This window comes from Buteo buteo, chromosome 11 (genome assembly GCF_964188355.1).
Source record: "Buteo buteo chromosome 11, bButBut1.hap1.1, whole genome shotgun sequence".
Lineage (NCBI taxonomy): Eukaryota > Metazoa > Chordata > Aves > Accipitriformes > Accipitridae > Buteo > Buteo buteo.
The window spans coordinates 22,038,225-22,058,363 of record NC_134181.1 but is presented as its reverse complement, the minus strand read 5'-3'; the positions used below and the strand labels follow the sequence as shown (position 1 = coordinate 22,058,363).

At 62.7% G+C, this 20,139-nt stretch overlaps 2 protein-coding genes across 4 annotated transcripts; both read left to right on the top strand.

The window, feature by feature from the left end:
• Nucleotides 1-531: 531 nt before the first annotated feature.
• MTSS2 (MTSS I-BAR domain containing 2) lies at nt 532-16,032 on the top strand. Of its 3 annotated transcripts, none has more exons than XM_075040417.1 (14): nt 532-2,564; nt 6,333-6,394; nt 6,501-6,574; nt 8,504-8,588; nt 8,759-8,850; nt 8,938-9,012; nt 9,748-9,905; nt 9,998-10,105; nt 10,186-10,283; nt 10,861-10,987; nt 11,837-11,911; nt 12,238-12,414; nt 12,512-12,677; nt 13,595-16,032. In XM_075040417.1, the coding sequence occupies exons 1-14, from the start codon at nt 2,496-2,498 to the stop codon at nt 14,365-14,367; spliced, it is 2,139 nt and encodes a 712-aa protein (XP_074896518.1). In that variant the 5' UTR covers nt 532-2,495; the 3' UTR covers nt 14,368-16,032. The 3 variants fall into 3 exon arrangements, with proteins under 3 accessions (XP_074896518.1, XP_074896517.1, XP_074896516.1); XM_075040416.1 differs by having other exon boundaries at nt 10,780-10,987; XM_075040415.1 differs by having other exon boundaries at nt 10,777-10,987.
• Nucleotides 16,033-16,357: 325 nt separating this feature from the next.
• On the top strand, nt 16,358-19,759 carry LOC142036270 (C-signal-like). The gene is made up of 6 exons (XM_075039395.1): nt 16,358-16,532; nt 16,962-17,013; nt 17,253-17,440; nt 17,524-17,682; nt 17,800-17,910; nt 18,698-19,759. The coding sequence occupies exons 1-6, from the start codon at nt 16,395-16,397 to the stop codon at nt 18,809-18,811; spliced, it is 762 nt and encodes a 253-aa protein (XP_074895496.1). The 5' UTR covers nt 16,358-16,394; the 3' UTR covers nt 18,812-19,759.
• Nucleotides 19,760-20,139: the final 380 nt, after the last annotated feature.

Below are 20,139 nucleotides of genomic sequence, written 5' to 3'. Positions count from 1 at the left end.
GAGCGCCCAGCCTCCTGCCAGCAAGACCGGAGGGGAAGGGAAGACGGGAGCAACCCCTGGCCTCCCGCCCTGGAAAACAAGCACACGGGGCCGCCGGCCGCCTCCCGCCACCCCGACTTCCACCCTCTGGCTCCAAGGCTATGCTGGAGGTTGCCTGCAGCATCTCACCCAGGGACTCACACTCTTGTGCGTGGCACTCAGCCCCCTCCCCGCATCCACACATCCTCCCCGAGCCCCCAGCTCTTGGCACGGATGGCAGCACAGCCTTAACTCCCAGCTGGCACGGGGGGGCACGGAGGGCAGCGGAGACCCCCATCACATCCAGCCCCGGACTCGATTCTTTGTTCCTAACTTAAGCTCCCCACGATAAAATAAACAAGCGATGCAGAGCAGCCCATTCCTCGTAGCTGGGCTCCCCATCATGGATCCAGTCCCAAGGGGGGCCAAAAAAAGGGCAAGAGCAGGGGTTGGCATGGAGCATCTTGCTCGACCCTGAGACCTGGGCTGGCCCAGCCCTGCCACGTTGGCTCGCCAGTGAGCAGGGCTTCTCCTGCTGCTCCTCTTCCCAGCAGGAAAAAAAACCACCGCCGAAATTCTTCCAGGCCATGGTCACGAAACCACAGTGCGGTGACAGGCATTTTCCTGGCCCTGAGCAGCCATCAGCACTGCCTTCGCCCCGTCTCACAGCACCGAGGGACCATCACTGCCAGCACGTGCCGGGCTGCTGCAGTTGGGGGGGGTCACCGTTGCATCCCTGACGTGTTTCAGGCCCTCACCTGATGCTGGGGAAAGGGGGGTTGGAGGAATTTGTGGAGTTTTTATGGCTCTTGGCCTGTTTACAGCAGAGCCGGGCTCTGGCTGTGGGTTCCCTGAACAGCCCCGCACCGACGCTGCTTTGGCCGGGATAAAGACATTCCTGTCATTCCCAGGAAAGGGCTTTCCAAACCCAGTCACGGTGGGTTAATTTTAACAGCCAACCCTTCAGGATGGCCGAACCGTGGCTTCCCAAGCCTGCTGACTGCTCAGGGTGCCAGGGGCGTCTCTGCTGCCTGTCCCCAACCACTGCTGCGTTATTGCCGGCATGTGCTGGGGCTGCTGCTGGCCCCGGAGCTCTGCCCATGGCTCCTGCCGGGCTCCCTGCCGCCGAGTGGCCTCTTTCCACACCGAGGGACAGGGTTTATAGGGAGAAATTCCAGCCGGTTGCCGGAGCGCCGAGCCGTAATCATTTCCTTATGGGTGGCTCTTGACCAGCGCCGGCCAGAGCAGAGCCGTGCCGCTGGGGCATCGCCGGCCGGGGATCGGGGCTGCTTTTCTGGCAGGAGGGGGAATAGGCGGCTCAGGCTGAGCCCTGAGCCCCAACTGAGCATCGTTTCACTGTGAGGTGCAGCGAGGTCTGTCGGGACTCAGCCCGGCACCCTCGGATCCCGGGAGGCTGGGGATGGGGCCTCGGGATAGCTACGGAGAAGGGCTTGTCTGCTGGCAGGCCGCACGTTTCCCACGGCTCTCTGGTAATCGAGTGCCTTAAGATGTTTCAGAGCTGCTGTATAATCACCCTGGAGGGCGTTAAACTTCAGCCTGCATCGAGGCGCTTGCCCGCAGCACACGTAGGCATGCGCCTTCCCCAGGTAAGGAAGGCGGTGGGGGTCAAACAGCCCTCGGAGAGGCTAAAGGGAGCCCTGGCCTGGAGGCAGCATCCCCCCCACGCATCTCCAGGGGTCTGGGGCTGCCCCCGAGCATCCCGTAGCGGTCCCGACGCTTACCCCAGGCCCAGCATCCCCGAGCGCAACCCGAGGCTCTCCCGGTCCCCACCCAACACCCCGAGAGCATCTCCTGCCCTGTGAGCAAACCCGGGGGCCGCACCCCAGTCCCAGCATTCCCGACCATCCCTCGGGGCTCCCTTCCCCGCAGCCCTGGGGCTCCCGGAGCCGCCCCCCCAGCAGCTCCCAGCGCATCCCCGAGCGCCACCGGGCCTGGCCCCGGGCGCCCGCTGCCGCCCCCCGAGCATCCCTCGGGCTTCCCCCTCGCAGCGCCCCCCCTCGCTTCACCCCAGCCCCCCCCCCCGGCCCGGCCCGGCCCCGCGGCGGGCGGCGCATGTGCCGCACCGATCCCGCCCCGCTCCGCCCCCGCCGCCGCCGCCGCCGCCGCCGCCGCCCCGGGGTGCCGTTTTCCGCGCCCCGCTCCTCTCCGCTCCGTTCTCCGCTCCGCGCTCCGTTCTCCGCTCGGCTGCCGGGGAGGGCGGGAGTTGGGGGGGGGGGGGGCGGCTTTCTACTTTTAAGGGGGGCGGCGGGTCCGCTAAACCCCCGGGGAAAGGGGGGGGGCGATGCACCTCGCCGTGCCCCGCCCGGCCCCCCCCCCGCCGTTCCGCCGCCCCGCCGCCGCCGCCGCCGCCGCCGCCGCCGCCCGGGCGCCGCCCGCCCCCCGCCGCCGCTGAGCCTGGCCCGCCGCCGCGGCCTCCCCCGGCGGCGCCGCCCGCCCCGGGCTGCCGCAGCACCGCGATGGAGACGGCGGAGAAGGAGTGCGGAGCCCTCGGCGGCCTCTTCCAAGCCATCATCAACGACATGAAGGTAGGGATCCCACCCCTCGCCCCCCGCCGCCCCCCTGTTCCGCTGTCGTGACAGCGCTCCCCCCGCTCACCCACCCCCACCCCATCCCGGGCAGCCCCCGCTTCGCCGTTCCGGACCCCGCCGCGGGTTACCGGGGCTCTGCTGTCCGGCCCCGAGATGGGTATCGCGGCCCCGCGTCGGGTATCGGAGCCCCACATCAAGCCCCGCGGCCGGCGGCGGGGCTCCACATCGGGTGTCGGAGCCTGGCACTGGGTGCCGGACCCCCCCCCCCCCCATCAATCCCATACCGGGGTCCTGCGTTGGGCATCGGACCCCACCGCGCTGGGGATCGCAGCCCCGCATCAGCCCTATATCCGTCACCAGGTATCAGAGCCCCATGCTGGGGCTCACAGCCCCCTATCAAGCCCGTGTCCATCATCGGCTGTCAGAGCCCCACGTCGGGCATCGGGGCCCCGCTTCGGGAGTCAGAGCCTGGCACTGGGTGCCAGAACCCCACATCAACCCTCAATTGGGCATCAGGGCCCTGCGTTGGGCATCGGACTCCCCATGCTGGGGATTGCAACCCCATATCAGCCCCGTATCCATCCCTGGGTACCGGAGCCCCAGGTCGGGTACTGGAGCCCCACGTTGGGTATCACAGACCAGGCATTGCTGCCCCACGTCAGGTACCGCTGGCCCCACATCAGGCATCGCCGCCTGTTTTGGGCATAGCGTTGCCCCCGCCACCCTCCACTCCCCAGCTTGGATTTCTGCTGGACCTGCTGGGGTTTGCACCAATGGAACAAAAAGGTCCCCCGGCTCCTCAATCCCATTTCCCAACCCAGGGAGGGGACATCGCCTCCACCCTCCCTGGGAGCAGGATGGGGCCGTGTTTAAAAAAAAAAAAAAAAAGCCTTTTTTTTGTTTGTTTTCATTTCAAAAAAAATAAATAAAAAATGCTGGGGGGCATTTTTATCTGGGGGCTGAGCGGGGAGGAGGGGACCAGCCGGGTTTCTTCATCTTGGGGGGCCGAAATTCCCACTGCCAGCGCCGGTGTTGGGGTTTAGCCCCAGTCGGTTTTGGAAGGCAAAAGCTCTCTTCCTCCTCCTCCTCCTCCTCCTCCTCCTTCTCCTCCTCCTCCTCTTCCTCTCTTCTTGCGGCAGCCCAGTCCAGACAATGCTGTCATTGCCAAAGCAGGGGAGGGGGGGATAAAAAAAAAAATAAAAGCCTTGCTGAGAAGGAGATTAACCCCTTCGAGGGGTGGTGGTGGCTCCGCGGGGTTGGACTCTGGCTCGGGGCTGGGAGAAAAGCCCTTGAGGGAAAAAAATCCCTGCTCTTTCCAGGCACCAGCCCCAGGGCAGTGGGGGCCAGGACTGGTGGGGAAGGGTGCCAGGGTGATCAGATACCTTCACCTCAGCCACCCCCTCCTGGCAACCCTGCTGAGCCCCACGCACCCAGGGTGGAGGTGGGGGCAGCCCGTGCCTCAGTTTCCCCATTCCCCCCACTGGGGCTGCAGAAGGGATGAGGCAGTCCGGAGCCATCACCGCCCCGGCTGGTGCCAGCACAGCCACACAGCAACGTGCCCAACCCCATCGGGACGTGGTTGGGCCGGGAGCCCCTCACCGTGGTGTCCCGCGCCTGCGTGCCCCAGGAAGCTGGGCTGGATTCATTTTCATGGCATTCGTAGGTAGGAAAGATGAGAAAAAAAAAAATAAAGAAGAAGAAAAAAGCCCCACCACGCTTGGCTTGTACCCTCCACAGCCCCGGCCCAGCGCCGGTGGCCCCTAAGGATGCGTCGTCCTCGTCCCTGTCCCCATTTCCCAGCCATGTGGGTGTCCTGGCGTGGGTGCTGGGGGACCAGGAAAAATAACCCCCTGCCCAAAGAGCTGATGGCGTTCAACGGCAGCAATGTGCTTAGGGTCCAGCAGCCAGGATGCGGGGGCAAAGGGACCTTATTTCGGTGGCGCGTGGCTTTTTGGCACCCCTCGGCCTGTGTTGGGGAGGACTTGGGCAGCAAAGCCTGGTGGCAGTCCCCGAGCCAGCGGCATCCCCAAGCCAGCTTCATTCCTGTTGCCTCTCTTCCAGCATGCTTGGCGTCCCTGGGTGACCTTGGCATGTCCTTGTCCCCATTCTCCTCATCCTCATCTTCTTCCTGCCCAGTACCATGGGGGGCTGGGGGCATCACGACCTGCCCCCTCGTTTGGGGGGATCCTCCGCTCACCCTAGCTGAGGTGGCCGGGTGAAGGTGGCTCTGGGATGGTGGTCCTGCCCTCCAGCGATGGCAGTCCCTGGGGACTCGTGGCCCTGAGCCACGGCACTGCCACAAGTGGCACATGAAGTGGCATCCTCAAACCCCTTCCTTGCTGGCTCGTGGGGAACTTGGGGCTTTCATGGTCCCCAAAAAAGAACCCTGGGCTGGTCCCGTGCCCCCTCAGTGCAAACTCTGTCCCCAGAGGTGCCACCAAGCTGGGCTCACAGGGATGTGCGGTGACCCACGTCCTGCAAAGCCGGCTCTGGTGCCCATGTCCCAGCCTGGTGGCCACCCTAGGGGAATTTGCAAGCCCCCAGCACTGCCATCAGATGGTGGCACCAGGATGGCCTCACCAGGATGACAGCACCAGGACTGGCCTCGCCGGGATGGCAGCACCAGCATGGCATCACCAGGATGGTGGCACTAGGACTGGCCTCACTGGTATGGCTTTGCTGGGATGGTGGCACTGGGAGCAGCCTTGCTGGGATGGCACCAGGATGGCCTCGCCGGGATCGTGGCACCTGGATAGCCTCACCGGCATGGTGGCACTGGGACTGGCTGTGCCAGGCTGGCACTGGGATGGCCTCACCAAGATGGCACCAGGATTAACCTCACCAGGACAACACTGACTGGCCTTGCTTGGATGGTGGCACTGGGATGGCCTCGCCATATGGATTTGCTGGGATGGCACCAGGACTGGCCTTGGTGGGATGGCACTGGAGCCAGCATTACTGGGACTGGCCTCGCTGGGACGGCACCAGGATGGTCTTACTGGGACTGGCATCTCCAAGACACCGCTGGGACTGGTCTTGCCAGGACTGGCCTCACTGGGACGGTGGCACCGGGACAGCCCTGGGATGGCCTCACCACCAGGGCACTGGGACTGGTCTTGCTGGGATAGCCTCAATGGGACGGCATCAGGATGGCCTGGCCAGGATAGCACTGGGGTGGCCTCACCAGGATGGCACTGGGGTGCACCCCCAGCACCTGTGACCTGTCCTTGTCCCCACACAACTGCTCCATTCAGGGCTGGGGGGACCTCAGACCTTCCCTCCTGCCCCGTCAGTCCTTGTGGGCTCGGGGGAGCCGGGAACTGGGGCTACCCACTGTGGGGCTGGAGCCCTCCATGATGGCGGTTTTGGGCATTGCTGCTTTGGGGGAGGCCACAGGCGCTGGGGTGCTCTGCTCTGCTGCTGGCCAGGGTCTCAAAGTTTGCCTGTGCACCAGCTCATTTACTCCCCTCAAATTTCCAAAGCCATAAGCTGCCTTGACCCCTTTGAGGAAGAGATCACCCAAAATCCCAAGGTGTCCCTGGTCTATGAGGTTGCGTGGCCAGACTGGAAAGGGAAAAACCCAGGAGGGCAAAAGGGTTGTGCTCAGCCTTTATTAGCCACCAGAGAAGCCACACCCAGCCAGGCACGGCCACCGAGCTGCCCCATCTCTCCGCAGTGGTGAAGGGGGGATTTGCCCTGCCTGGGGAGGGGGTGCAGGGGGGGGCGAGGGGCTCCGGCTCTCACTGTCCCCTTCCCTCCTTGCAGAGCTCCTACCCCATCTGGGAGGATTTCAACTCGAAGGCCACCAAGCTGCACTCCCAGCTCAGGTGAGTGGCCGGGGGAGGGACACGGGGGACACCCCCTCCCCCACCACGGGCAAATCTCGGGGGGCCCAGCACCTGCTGAGCTCCCCCCTCGCTCTCTCCGCCCCAGGACCACGGTGCTGGCCGCAGTCGCCTTCCTGGATGCCTTCCAGAAAGTGGCCGACATGGCTACCAACACCCGAGGTAGGGTCCTCCCCACCCAGGGATGGGTGTCCCCAGGTTTGGCCAGGCAGGGGGCTGGGTGGCGAGTGTCCCCCTGTGGGCTGGGTGGGCTCCAAGCAGCAGCTCCACCGTGCATGGAGACATGTTCAACCTGTCCCCACCCTGAGATGGAGCGTCCCCTGGGAAGCAGGGTTGGAAAGACGGGGTGCAGCTGAGGCTGGGGAGCGGGTGCGGTGGGCACCTCGCCGGCATCTTCTGGTGGGGCTGGTTTGCTTGTGGGGAGATTCGGGGTGGTGCAGCCTCGCGCCGTGGTCCCCCGCACCCATCTCTGCCCCCCCTGGGATGCACCCAGATCTGGGGCTGTGCCGCTTTCCCGGTGCCCCTTGTCCCCTGCACCCACCTGGGAGGTGCCCAGGGGGGGTCTTGGCTGCGCCAGGGGGCTCTGGGGAAGGGGGATTAGATGGAGGGAGATGCAGGAGCCCACGCTCAACTGCTTCGGGGACAAACCCTCACCCACCGGGGAGGTGACGTGAAGAGCTGAGGCTGCAGGTGGGGCACCCCACTGCGCTGCTATGGGGTGGGGGGGCCAGGCCCCCGGACCCTCTCCAGGTGCCCAGTGGTGGCAAGGAGCCACTTCCCACCGCTCGGTTTCTGCCAAGCAGATGGTCCCGGGCTGGTTTGCAGACTGGCGGCATCCAGGCCATCTGGAGCTGCACGGGGAGGAGGAGGAGGAGGAGGAGGAGAAGGAGGAGGAGAAGGAGGCAGCAGCTTGAGCTGGGATCAGCTTTGCCTCCAAACCCACTGGCCCACTGCACCAGGGAGATTAGGGGCTCCCCCAGCAACCCTCCAGCCCAGGCACCAAAAGCGAGGAGGGGGGGACACAGTGGGGGGTGCTGGGGACAGCTGGTGACCAGCACCACGGGAGTTGGCATCATGGGGGGCCACCCTGTAGTGCTGTGCCAGGTGGTGGCATCTCGGGGATACCACTGGACGTCCCTGCTTTCTGGGGGGCGGGGGGGGAAGGCAGAGCAGTGGCATGGGGAAACTGAGGCAAGGCACTGGGTGGGGGCCGGCTGGCGGCCTCACACGAGGCATGTGAGCGCGCAGGGGAATCGGATTAGGAACAGCAGGAGCCAGGATAAGAGCATTAGGAGCGGGATTAGGAGAATACCCCAGCACAGGAGGAGAAGGTCCTCCACACAGGGGCTCCCCTGTTTCTGCAGCACTGGGGTGCTGTGGGGGTGCCCAAAACTCCTGCAAAGGGTGGGAGGTGTCTCTGGAGGCTTTTTTGGGAGAGAAAGGCAGAATATCACTCCCTAGCCTGCGCTCAGGGATTTCAGATTGCTGCTTTTCCTGAGATTTGCCAGCAGCACTGCCACCATGTGGCCATCCTTAGGCTTCAGAGTTAACAGCAGGTTCACCAGAAAGGGACGCTCCAGCTTTCCATTGCTGGCAACTATCTCCCCGGGGAGCTCTCACTCCCTTTTTATACACTCGGGATTGTGCTTGGAGGTGAGGGACGCAGCCGGCTGCCTGGCATGGAGCCGGGGAGGGAAGCAGGTCCTGGAGCTGTTTGCTCCCGACCGGCTGGTTCCTCTGTGCGTGCCTGGCTGGCTGCACAATACCTCGCCCCCCGCTTCCCTGGCCCCACTCCAGTGCTGGATTTGAGACAAACTGGGAAAAAAGCGGGAGCAGGTTTTCATTTCGAAGCCATGGGAAGGGATATTTAGTGCTTTATTTATTAGTTAGTGGATGTTGATTTATTTATTAAGTGGATTTATCAGGGGAGAAAGTGAGCTACCTCTGACCCAAAGTGTTCCCAAAGCCCAAGGCATCCCAGCACTGGTTGTCCCCGCTGTGAGCCAGCCTGGTCCCAGTATACAAACTGGGCTGGGACTAGTGTGGGGGTGTCCCCTGCCCCTCATTAGCAGTGTTTTGCTCCCCCCCCAGGTGCCACGAGGGACATCGGCTCCGCGCTGACCCGCATGTGCATGCGGCACCGCAGCATCGAGGCCAAGCTCCGGCAGTTCACCAAGTAAGCGTCCGCAGGGCATCGGTGACATGAGTTGGCTGGGCTCAGCCCTCCCTCTCTCTCTGAAGAAGGAGATGCTGGATGTTGGCTGGGCCCAGGGTGGAGGGCACAGCTCCCCCCCACCCCAGCTCCAGCGCTCTCCCACACTCTCTGCCTCTCTCTCCCTGCTCCAGCGCCCTCATGGAGAGCCTGATAAACCCTTTGCAGGACAGGATTGAGGACTGGAAGAAAACTGCCAACCAGCTGGACAAGGACCACGCGAAAGGTACGGCTGGGCCGAGCTGGATCTGTCCTGGGGAGCTGTGCCCGTCAGCTGGGGGGGTCTCCTCTGACAGCACTTCTGTGCCCCCAGAGTACAAGCGAGCCCGCCACGAGATCAAGAAAAAATCCTCCGACACCCTCAAGCTCCAGAAAAAGGCTCGCAAAGGTGAGGGGGGGTCTCCTGGGGGGGGTACCCCCACCAGTCCCTCCATGGCACCCCCAGCCGGGGCGGGCATCCCAGATGTGACACCCTGGCTGCCAACCAGGGTGGGGGTGGGCACCAAGGGGGTCCCACTGCCCCCCCCCCCCAGAAAGGGGAGTGCCAGCATGGCCTGGGGGGGTGGCGGGGAGGCAGGGGCGCGCGTCCCGGCCCTCGGCCTCTTTTCACACGTTTTCTCTGTCTCCTTCTCTCTTCCCTCCCCTCCACATCCTTCCTGTAGAGCTGCTTGGTAAGTGAACCGCTGCCCCCCTCCACACCCCTCCCGGCCCCCTCTCTGCTTCCTCGTCTGCTCCGCTCCTGCCTGGTCTCCCTGGGGCTGCCTCAGTCCGTCCATCTGTCCGCTCCCTGTGCCTCCCCCCCCCGCCCCTGCTTTTAGCTTAGTTTAGCAGTGGCACCCCAGCGGGTCCTCTGGTCCCAAGTGCCAGGGATGAGGACGGGGTGGCAAAGAAGCCCCCCCTCCCCGGGGCTGCCGTGGGGTGAGAGTGCTCCTGGACACTCCTGGGATACCAGCACGGAGAGGGGGGGAACCTGTAGTACCCTCTGGGACGTGAGGATGGGGTGATGTCTCCCAGCCGGAGCCAGGGGGTGGCCTTGGTTTGGCCACGGGACCCCCAGCATATTGCGGGGGGGCAGGGAGGGGTGTCGGAGGAACCCGGTGCTGATGGTGCCCCCATCTTGCAGGGAAGGGGGACCTGCAACCCCAGCTGGACAACGCGCTGCAGGATGTCAACGACATGTACCTGCTGCTGGAGGAGACGGAGAAGCAGGCAGTCCGCAAAGCCCTCATCGAGGAGCGGGGTCGTTTCTGCACCTTCATCACCTTCCTGCAGCCCGTGGTGGTGAGCGCCGGGGGGGCTGGAGGGGGTTGCGGCAGCGGGGGAGGTTGCTGCCGCCCGATGGGTGCTGATGCTCCCCCTTTTCTTGGCCGCAGAACGGGGAGCTCACCATGCTGGGAGAGATCACCCACCTGCAGGGCATCATCGAGGACCTGGTGGTGCTCACCGCTGAGCCCCACAAATTGCCCCCCGCCAGCGAGCAGGTCAGCGGGGGGGGGTAAAAGGCAGGGACAGGGGAGTGGGGGAGCATCTTTGGGGGGCCTAAACCCCATCCTTCCTGCAGGTGATCAAGGACCTGAAGGGTTCTGACTACAGCTGGTCCTACCAGACCCCCCCATCCTCGCCCAGCAGCTCCAGCTCCCGCAAGTCCAGCATGTGCAGGTATGGTGAGGTGGGCTCCCTGCCTAACCTGCCTGGAAATCCAGACCCCTTCATTAACCCCAGGGGGCTAATGATGCTTACGGCCCTTGGGGATGCTCACAAGGTGCACATCAAGGCCAGCTGGTCCCCAGTAATGTGGAGGAACTGGTCTTGGTGCACTGGGATGGGTGCGGGGTCGGGGCTGGTAGACCTATGGGGCAGGACGGGTGCCTGGCACGTCCTCTGGGTTTTGGGGACGATGTGAGCTGTGCGGGGGAGGTCTGGGGGCAAACATGTCACCTTTGCCATGTTGCTCAGCCTGTCCCCTGCCACTGGGGGAACCCAGAAGGGAAATGGACAGCGTGCCTCAGTTTCCCCAGGTTGGGGTGTGGGGTAGGGTGCTGGGCTTGCTGCCTGGGGACCCCACCACCTCCGAACCTCCATCTTAAACTCTCTTTTCCTTCCTTTGTCCTCCCCTCCGGCGTGTCCCCATCCCCCCCCCGGCACCCCCCAGCAGCGTTAGCAGTGCCAAGGGTGGCATGGCGTGGCCCGGCGGGGCTCAGACCTGCTCACCCAGTTCCACCTATCGCTACCGCAGCCTGGCGCAGCCCCCCGCCGCCGCCACCCGCCTCTCCAGCGTCTCCTCCCACGACTCCGGCTTCATCTCTCAGGACGCTACTTACTCCAAACCGCCTTCCCCCATGCCCTCGGACATCACCAGCCAGGTACGGAGGGGGTCAGCGCTGCCGCTGACCCCCCCCCGTGCCTCAGTTTTCCCTTCTGTGGAATGGGTGGGTGCTGTTGGGCGCAACACAAGGGTCCAGTGCGGATGTGATGGGACCCACCCCCAGGCGTGTTTCCAGCTGCATTGGCATCATAGGAGATAAATATTGGAAATATTGGGGGATGCCAGCCCTGCTCGGGGCCACCATGGGCCATGGTGCAGAGAAACCTCATCTGTGACCCCCCCAGGGATGCGGCACAGGTATCCCCTCCCTGTGCCAGGGGAACAGAGTATTTCCCAATCAACCCAGCCCCGTTACACCCAGTTTGTACCAGTCCCCCGGCAGGCAGCACAGAGCAAAGCTTCCCCTTCGCCCTGCATCCTCCCTAGTGTCAAGGATGCTCCAGAGGCCCCCCCAGCACCCCCCCAGAGCTGCCGATCCCTTGTGCTGGCTGCGCCCCCAGGCTGCCTGGCACTGCCAGCACGCTAACCACGCTAACCTGGCATTGCCAACGCGGTGCTGCTCATGGTGATGAGAGCGCCCAGGGATCCCAACGCCGTGGCTGCGGGGAGCATCCCCGCTCCCCAAAATGACTGTTGGCTCTGCGGAGCTTGGGCTGAGCAGGGGGAAGGGTTGGGGCTGAGCATCCCAGCTTCACCCAGCCAGTACCTCCCCAGCTCTGTGCTCCCTGCTGCGGGCTCGGATCCCGCTTGCCTTCTCGCATCTGCTGCCGTGGGCTGGGGACCCGGGTGGGCTGGGGATGCTGTTCTACGCTGGTGTCATGGCTGTGCTTGCTAACCGCCTCTTCTCTCCCCCTCCGGCTCACGGCTTGGCCTCCTGGCACAGCAGAAGTCCTCCAGCTCGGCATCCTCGGAGGCCTCCGAAACCTGCCAGTCGGTTAGCGAGTGCAGCTCCCCCACCTCGGTTAGTTCTTGCTCCGCCGCCAGGGCACGGGCAGGTGGCGGAAAGGTGAAGCCTTCAGCAGCAGCACCCTCCTCTTCCTCTCCTCCCCTCCACGGTGCTGTCCCCCATCCCACCAGGGTTGCATTTCACACGTGGGTCCCCCCACACCTCGTGGGGTTCAGCCCCCCCGATCCCCCCATCCCACCCCTCCCATGGGGCAGAGCATCCCAGACAGCACCCGCGGCTCGGGGTGGGGGGACGTTGGCGCGTGCCCCCTCCTGCCCTGCCCTGCTTTCAGCTCCTGGTCCCAGTGTCCCCGGTGTCACCCCATGCCTTGCCCATTGCAGGACTGGTCCAAGGCCAGCCCCTACGACCAGCCGGTGGTCCCCACCTTGCAGCGGCGCAAGGACCGTGTGGAGCACCTGCGGGAAGCCGAGATGGGTTCGCCTGCCAGTGGGTACTCGGGCATCGGCGGCGAGGATGCTCCCAGGCCCCGAATGTCACCGGCTACGATTGCCGCCAAGGTACTAGCTCCGACGGGGCGACCACAGAGGTGGTGGGCTTTTGGGGGGCTCCCAAGAGAGGAACCAGGGTGCTGACAGTACCCCCTTGCCCCCGCAGCACGGGGAGGAGGTGTCCCCCGCTGCCAGCGACCTGGCCATGGTCTTGACCCGGGGGCTCAGCCTGGAGCACCAGAAGAGCAGCCGGGACTCACTGCAGTACTCCAGCGGCTACAGCACGCAGACCACCACCCCCTCCTGCTCCGAGGACACCATCCCTTCCCAAGGTACTTGCCCCGTGGCAGCGAGGGGCACCTGGCCCCACCCGAAATGGCACCTGGAGAGGGGAAGGGGACAACGGAGGCTTTGGTGGTCCCAGGACATGTCTGTGTCGCACTGGGTGTCGGTAGCATCAGTTTGTGGTCGCATCACATGGGGGCTGGTGGGGTGAGGATTTAATGATTGTGTGCGTTGGGGGTTTGGCATGCGGCACAAGCATCGTGCCATGCGGCAGCCATGAAGTTTCCTGGTTAGTTGGGTGTTAGTTGGGTCTTGATGGCTACAGTTGTGCCCGGCAGTGCAATAACAGGTAGCACCATGTGAACTGTGGTTGGTGATGGTTTGTGGTGATGTGTTTGTGCACAGCAGTTGGGTACAGGTGGATACGGTGGGTGATGGCAGCAGAGGTGGCGGTTGGAGATCAAGTAACCAGGGGTACAGTCGTGTTTTGCTGTGATAGTGTTGGCTGAGCTGGTTGTGAGCACGTGATGGTGGAGTTTGGCTGTGATCACATTGTGATGGTGGTGGTTGGGGTCATTGCGATGGCAATGGTTGGGTTTGACTATGACCATGTGGTAGTTATGGTTGAGGCCAGTTGTGATAGTCGTGGCTGGGGCTGGTTGTGATCGTGTTGTGATGGTGACAGTTGGGTTTGGTTGTGATCTTAATGTGATGGTTGGGGTGATTGTGGTTGCCTTCTGATGGTGATGGTTGGGCTTGATGGTGAGCATGGTGTGCCAGCAGTGGGTGGGGCCAGTTGGGATTATGTTGCAATGGTGGCGATTGAGTTTGCTTGTGGTCGTGCTGCAACGGCGTTGGTTCGGGCTGGCTGGGATTGCATTGTGAAGGTAGTGGCTGGGCTTGGCAGTGCCAGCTGGGCCGCCTACCGCCCACCCAGCCACGCTGACTGCCGCCCCCTCCCCAGGCTCTGACTACGACTGCTACTCGGTGAATGGCGACGTGGAGTGTGACCCCCAGAGCGACTTCGACAAGTCCTCCACCATCCCACGTAACAGCAACATTGCCCAGAACTACCGGCGGATGATCCAGACCAAGCGTCCTGCCTCCACTGCCGGGCTGCCCACCGGCACCAACCTACCAGCCGGCACCACCCCAGGGGTGGCCACCATCCGCCGCACGCCCTCCACCAAGCCCTCGGTCCGCCGTACTCTCTCCAACGCTGGCCCCATCCCCATCCGACCCCCCATCGTCCCCGTGAAGACCCCCACAGTGCCCGACTCCCCCGGCTACGCTGGCCCCACACGGGTGGGCAGCGAAGAGTGCGTCTTCTACGCCGACGACGCCTCGCCGAACCCTCTGGATTTTGCCAAAGCTTCGCCCAAGCGGCTGAGCCTTCCCAACACCGCCTGGGGCGGCGGTGCCATGGAGATCTCCGTCTACCCTGGGGCCGGCCAGCACCTCTCCGCTGAGGAAGAGGAGGACCAACAGTTGGCAGCGAACCGGCACAGCTTGGTAGAGAAGATCGGTGAGCTGGTGGCTGGTGCCCACGCCCTGGGGGAAGGCCAGTTCCCCTTCCCCACCGCCCTCGTGGGGTCCGGCCCCAGTGAGGAGACCCCTGCACCCCCTCCGGCAGCCTCCATGGACCCCCCGGCCGAAGACATGCTGGTGGCCATCCGGCGCGGGGTGCGCCTGCGCAGGACCGTCACCAACGACAGGTCGGCCCCGCGGATATCGTGATGACGCCCTGGCCAGCGGGGACGCGCCCGCCGTAGCCGACGGACCCCCCCGGGGCCACCCACTGCGCCTCCCTCGGAGCCCCCCCACCCGCCGGCACCCGCTGCCCCTGCCCCTCCCTCGCTGCCCCCTGCTTTCTGCTCCTCTGTCTCCCACTCCCCTCCCGGCCCTTTCCTTTCCTTACGCCTTTCCTTCACTTGTTCTCTCTTTTTCTCCTCTTTTTTTGTTTTCTCTTTTCTTTTTCTTTTCTTTTTCTTTTTCCTTTTTTCTCCTTTTCTCTTATTCTTCTCTTAGTTTTCTTATTCTTTTCTTATTTGTCTCTTTTTCTTCTCCTTTTCCTCATTTTTTCTCCTTCTTCTCCTTTTTCTTCTTTTTCTTCTCTTCTTTTCCTCTTCCTTTTCCTCTTTTTCTTCTATTTTCTTCTATTCTTTTCCTCTTTCTTCTCTGTTTCTTCTCTTTTTCTAGTCTTTTCCTTCTCTTTTCCGTCTCTTCTTTTTCCTCTTCTTTTCCTCTTCCTTTCCTCTTTTTCTCCTTTCTTTTTTCCTCTTTTTCTCCTTTCCTTTTTTTCCCTTTTTTCTCTCTTCTCCTTTCTTTCTCTTTTCCTTTTTCCCTCTCTCTTTTTTCTCTTATCTCTGGTTTCTCTTTTCCCTCCCCCTCTCCCCCTCCAGGCACAGGCGGGTGTCCCCAGCCCCAGCAGAAGGGGACGGTGCCAGCGGGGACCACAGCAGGAGCAGCACTAGGAGTGGGGGGGGGCCCTGTCCCCATCCCCCGCCCCGGGTGCCTGCTTGGGGTCAGCATGGCTCAGCCCCATTTTGGGGGTCAGAAGCAGCAGGGAGGAGGCGGGGGGGGGGGGTTGGCGTGTGTGAGAGGGTGGGGGTACGGTGGGGGGACAGGCACTACAGCCCCCTCCAACTTGGGGGGACACTGGGGACTGAGGATGCTGAACCTCCTCTTTTCCCCCCCCCCGCCCCTGGGGATCACTGGGGACCCCCCCAACCTCCCCCAAACCCCTTCCCTCTCCCTCAACACCCGCAGACCCTGCACAGGGTCCTGCTGGGAGGAGGGGGGCCGGGGGATGGGGGGGTTTCACCCAGACCCCCCCACCCAAAGCGAAGCAGCTGATTTCTGCCGGCGGCTGGAGGAAAGCACAACCCCCTCGGCCCTCCCCGCTGTACATAGCCCCCCCCCGCCGCCCCGCTGTCTGTCGCATCGCAGCCCCCTTTCCCTCCGCCTTAGAAATAATGATTTAGCTCCCCCCCCACCCCTTCTCCTGCCCAGAACCGCTGATGCCAAGTGACAAATGTTTGGGTTTGGGGGAGGGGGGGATGTCTCTTATTTTGTACAGAAAACGAAATTTCCTTGGAAAAAAAAAAAAAACCGACCTGTCTTTCGACTGAAGTAACTTTTCTGGTGCTGTTGTTAACTTGGTCCTTTTTTTTTTTTTTTTTTTTAATTTATTTCCCCTCCGTGCTCCTGCCTCTGCCGCCGCTTCCCTCCCTCCCCATCCCTCCACCAGGTTTCTTTCTCTTTCTTTTATTCCCTCTTTTCTTTTAATTTTTTTTTTTTGGTGGTAATTCCCCTCTTTCCCACCCACCCCCCGTGCCCCCTGATTTCCATAGTCACTGCTACAAGTAACGAATGCACTGTGAAGATTCCAGTATTAATAAAGGTTGTACTGTAATTAATAACCTCGCCTGCGGTCCTATGGATGTCCTGGTACCCTGGGGTCACCACAATAATGGGGGACAAGTGGGAAGGTCCTGTCACCCCCTTGGGGGTGCCCGTGACTGGGGAGGGTGGATGCTGTGGGGTACAGGGGTGGTGAGACATCCCCACGGCCAAGGTGATGGGTGACCCCCTGGGATGCAGAAGAGCATCCCCCTGCCCCCATCACCTCCAGGAGAGGAGGTGCAAGCGGTGCCCCCCCCCCCATCCATCCCAGCAGCACCCGCGCCGCCACCTCCCAAATTACTGAGGCCGATTGCCAAACCTCACTGGGGCAGCACAACCAGCTGCGGTGAGCGGTGAGGATGGAGGGGCTCAGCGTGGGCAGCGTCCTGCTGACCGGCTGCGATGGAGGACTGGGCCTGGGGCTGCTCAAGGGTCTACTGGAGCAGCCCAGCCCCCCTCAGCACCTCTTTGCTGCTTGCCTGGACCCCCAGGGGAAGGTAGGGAGGGTGCCGGGAGCGGGGGGCAGCTCGGGGACAGGCTGGGAAATGCAGCGGCTGGGGCTGCCGCCGTCCCCACCTGGCCTGGGGGGAGGGGGCTGAGCATCAGCATCCCACACTGTGATCGGCATGGAAAAAATATATATTTACATATTTAATTTTTTTTCTCCTCTTGGCATAGATAAGTGCATAGCGGGGGGGGTGCCGGGGGGTTGCTGGCAGCCCCCACACCAGGGACACCACTGCCAGGGCCTTTGAAGCTGCTGGGCTCAGCCAGGTGCAGAGAAGCAGCAGCTCACCCCGAATCTCTCCCACTGGGGCTTGTCGAGACCTGTCAGCTGTGTCATGCAGGGCCACCCGGTTCCCACCCGGGCATGGCACAGGGCCACCCTCCGCCTGACACCCCCCTCCCCCCCTTTCTCTGTGTAGGCGATCAACGAGGTGGCTTTGGGCTGTCCCAACATCGTGGTCCTGCCGCTAGGTAGGTGCTGGGGTGGAAAAGGGATGAAGCCTTTTGGGATTTAATGGCACCCGTGGGTGGTTCCAGGAAACGCCACCCAAGCAGGCGGGTCCCTCGGTTTGGCTCAGCCCAACCGGGTCACTGCTGGGACCAGGAGGCTGCTCGGTGGCCAGGAGCTGCCTCCCACCATGTCCTACAGCATCTTGCCTGGGACAGGGCCTCCCTCCAGCCTGTCCCCAAGCTGCCCTGTCCCCTTGCAGACGTGACAGATCCCAACAGCATCAAGGCAGCGGTCAGGAAGGTACGGGAGGAGGTGGGAAGCGCCGGCCTCAACCTCCTGATCAACAATGTCGGCACCACGCGCCGCAGCACGCTGGCCACTGAGACGGCGGAGAACATGACCCTCGTCTACACCACCAACACCATCGGGCCCCTGCAGACAAGCCAGGTGAGGCCACAGGCACCCCCTGCCCCAAATGCTGGCAGCAGGGAGGAAGAGGATGGTGATGCCTAAGTGCCTGTCCGCCACAGGCATTCCTGCCCCTGCTGAAGGAGGCTGCCGAGGCCAGAAGGCAGCAGGGGATGAGCTGCAGCAGAGCTGCCATCATCAACATCTCCAGCATCCTGGGCTCCATCGAGGCGGCGAAGGCTTGGGAGGAAAGGCAGGACGTCTGCTACCGCTGCAGCAAGGTACCGCTGCCGAGACAATGGGGACGAATTTGGGGGTCACCTCCCGTGGCATTCCGCCTCCCCCCCCATGCCAACCATGGCAGTGCCACCCCGTGATGGAGGTGGTTGCTCTCCCAGGCTGCGCTGAACATGCTCACCAAGTGCCTGGCCCTGGAGTATGGGAGCAGTGGGATCCTCTGCGTGTCCGTGGACCCTGGCTGTGTGACGCCTCCCCTGGGACAGGGGACGGTGAGTGACAGGAGGCGCACAGCCACCCTGGGTTGGCAGAGACCCATGGGCATCCCTTCCTGGGGTGTTCCTTCCCGGGGACGTCCCTTCCCGGGCACATCCTTTCCCATGGGCATCCCATCCCAGGGACATCCCTTTCCACCAGCATCTCTTCCATGGGCATCCCATCCCAGGGGCATCCCTGCCCAGGGGCATCCCTGCCCAGGTGCACCCACCTCTGCGCAGCCCCAGGGTCCCAGGAGAGCTGCGCCAGCACAGCAAAGGGCCAATTCCAGGCTCTCCCCCAAAACACGATCCAGTTTCCTCCCTATTTTTTATTTCATTTCCCATCCCAATCGCGTGTCAGCAGAGGGCACCCTGGCCCCGTGCTCGGCTCCAGCAGGAGAGCTGCACCCAGGGTGCTGCCTCCCCAGCACCCTCAGCACCCCGGGGCCTTCATCAACCCAAATTCAGCTTCTCTGACCTTGCCAAGAGCAGGCAGGCAAGGTTGAAGACAAGCAGCCTCTTGCAGCATAGCTGGGCAGGTCTTACCCCCACGCTGGCTTGTGGAGGGAACAAATGAGTCACTTTTATTAGGAACCACAAAATTAACCTCCATCCTTATAGCACCCAAATTAGGGACAATTAATTTGTGCAAAGCCACATCCCTTGGCTGCTAGAGCATCTCCAGCCTCTCCCAACCTACCCCAGCCGGACCTGGCATCCCACTGCGCCACAGGCTGGCGGTGCTGGGAGTGGGGGGGCAGTGGGCTTATTTTTCTTTTCCCTGTGCCCTTGAGTCCAGCAGGGGCCGGTGACAGAGGAGGAGAGTGTGCGGGGTGTCTTGCGGCTGCTGGCCCGGCTCTCAGCCACCAGCAATGGCACCTTCTGGGACTGGAGAGGGCAGAGCCTGCCCTGGTAAGACCTCAGTAAAGTTAATTAATTGTCATTTCCAGGCTCATTTTTGGATGGATCTGTGGGGTGAGGGCAGGGAGCCCCTGTTTGTGGGGTGAGAGCTGGGGTCGCTGCCCACCCCCACACACACCCCAGGGATGCTGAGTTGGGCTGGGGCAGCAGAGGGAAGGATGCTCCAAGCATGGTCCTGCATCTTGGTGCCAGGCTCCACTGGGGCATTCCCTGGAGCTGAGGGATCCCCCTCGGGCATCCTCACACTGCCTGAGGGGCAAGTCTGGATACAGCCCCACTCTATGGCCATAAGCTACCCTCGGTGGTGGCCTGGGGGCATCCCAGACAGCCCCAAAACCACAGGCATGGGGCATCCTCACTGGAGCCCAGGTCTCGCCCTGCTGAGCCTGGCTCCCCCCAGACCAGTCGGCCTTTCTGTGCCCACCCCAAGGGTGCTGATGGGCTTTTCTTTCTGCTGGTTCAAGGCCAGCAAAGGCTCTTCCTCTTTCAGCAGCTGGCGGTTTCACAGCAGGAGCCTCTCCCAAGCCCTAGCACATCCCTAGGGATGTCTTCTGGGATCTCGGCACCCCTCCTGGGCTGACCCTCCCTGCATCCATCCCATCTCACAGTACAGCACGAGGTATTGCAAACAGGCTTCGATTCCCCATCACATGAGGGCATTTCTGTCGTGGCTCTCAGTTGACATTTTTGAAGCCATTCCTTGAAAGAGGGACCGGAAAAAAAACCCATCACATCTCAAGTGGGCACTTGGGCTGGAAACGCAGGGCTTTGGCAAGCCTCGAGTCCAGCTGTTTGCTGCCGGGATGCTCTGGGAAGCCCGGTCAGGGTCATTTTTTGCTGGGGCAGCTTTGGTTTTTCCCACGGTGGAGGAGCAGGGGGGACCATTCCCACACTTGACGTGAGGGAGCAGGAGGTGGGAGTTCAGCCCCGGGGGCTTGGGCAGCCCCAGGTGGGTCCCCAGAGCAGCTGGGGGATATTTGTTAAAGGCAGCAGGGATGGGCAAGGGGGTCCCTCGAATTAAAGCCCTTTATCAAGCGGCAGATCATAGTTGGTGGGCTTTATATGAGCTCTGCATGGTCTTTATATAAACATGAACCATTGCTAGACATGAAGGGGGAGGAGGAGGAGGAGGAGGAGGAGGAAGAAGACATTGCATCCGCTTGTGCTGCAGTGCCCACAGCCTCACCTGCACGCTCTCATAGACTTGTAAGCCTAAGCAGCCTGCAGCCAGGAATACACCAATTAAGGGCTCTAATAGCTGATTAAGGTAATTAACTAAGCTGGGAAGGGGGGAGGCAGCCAGCCAGCCCCCAGCCCCTCTGG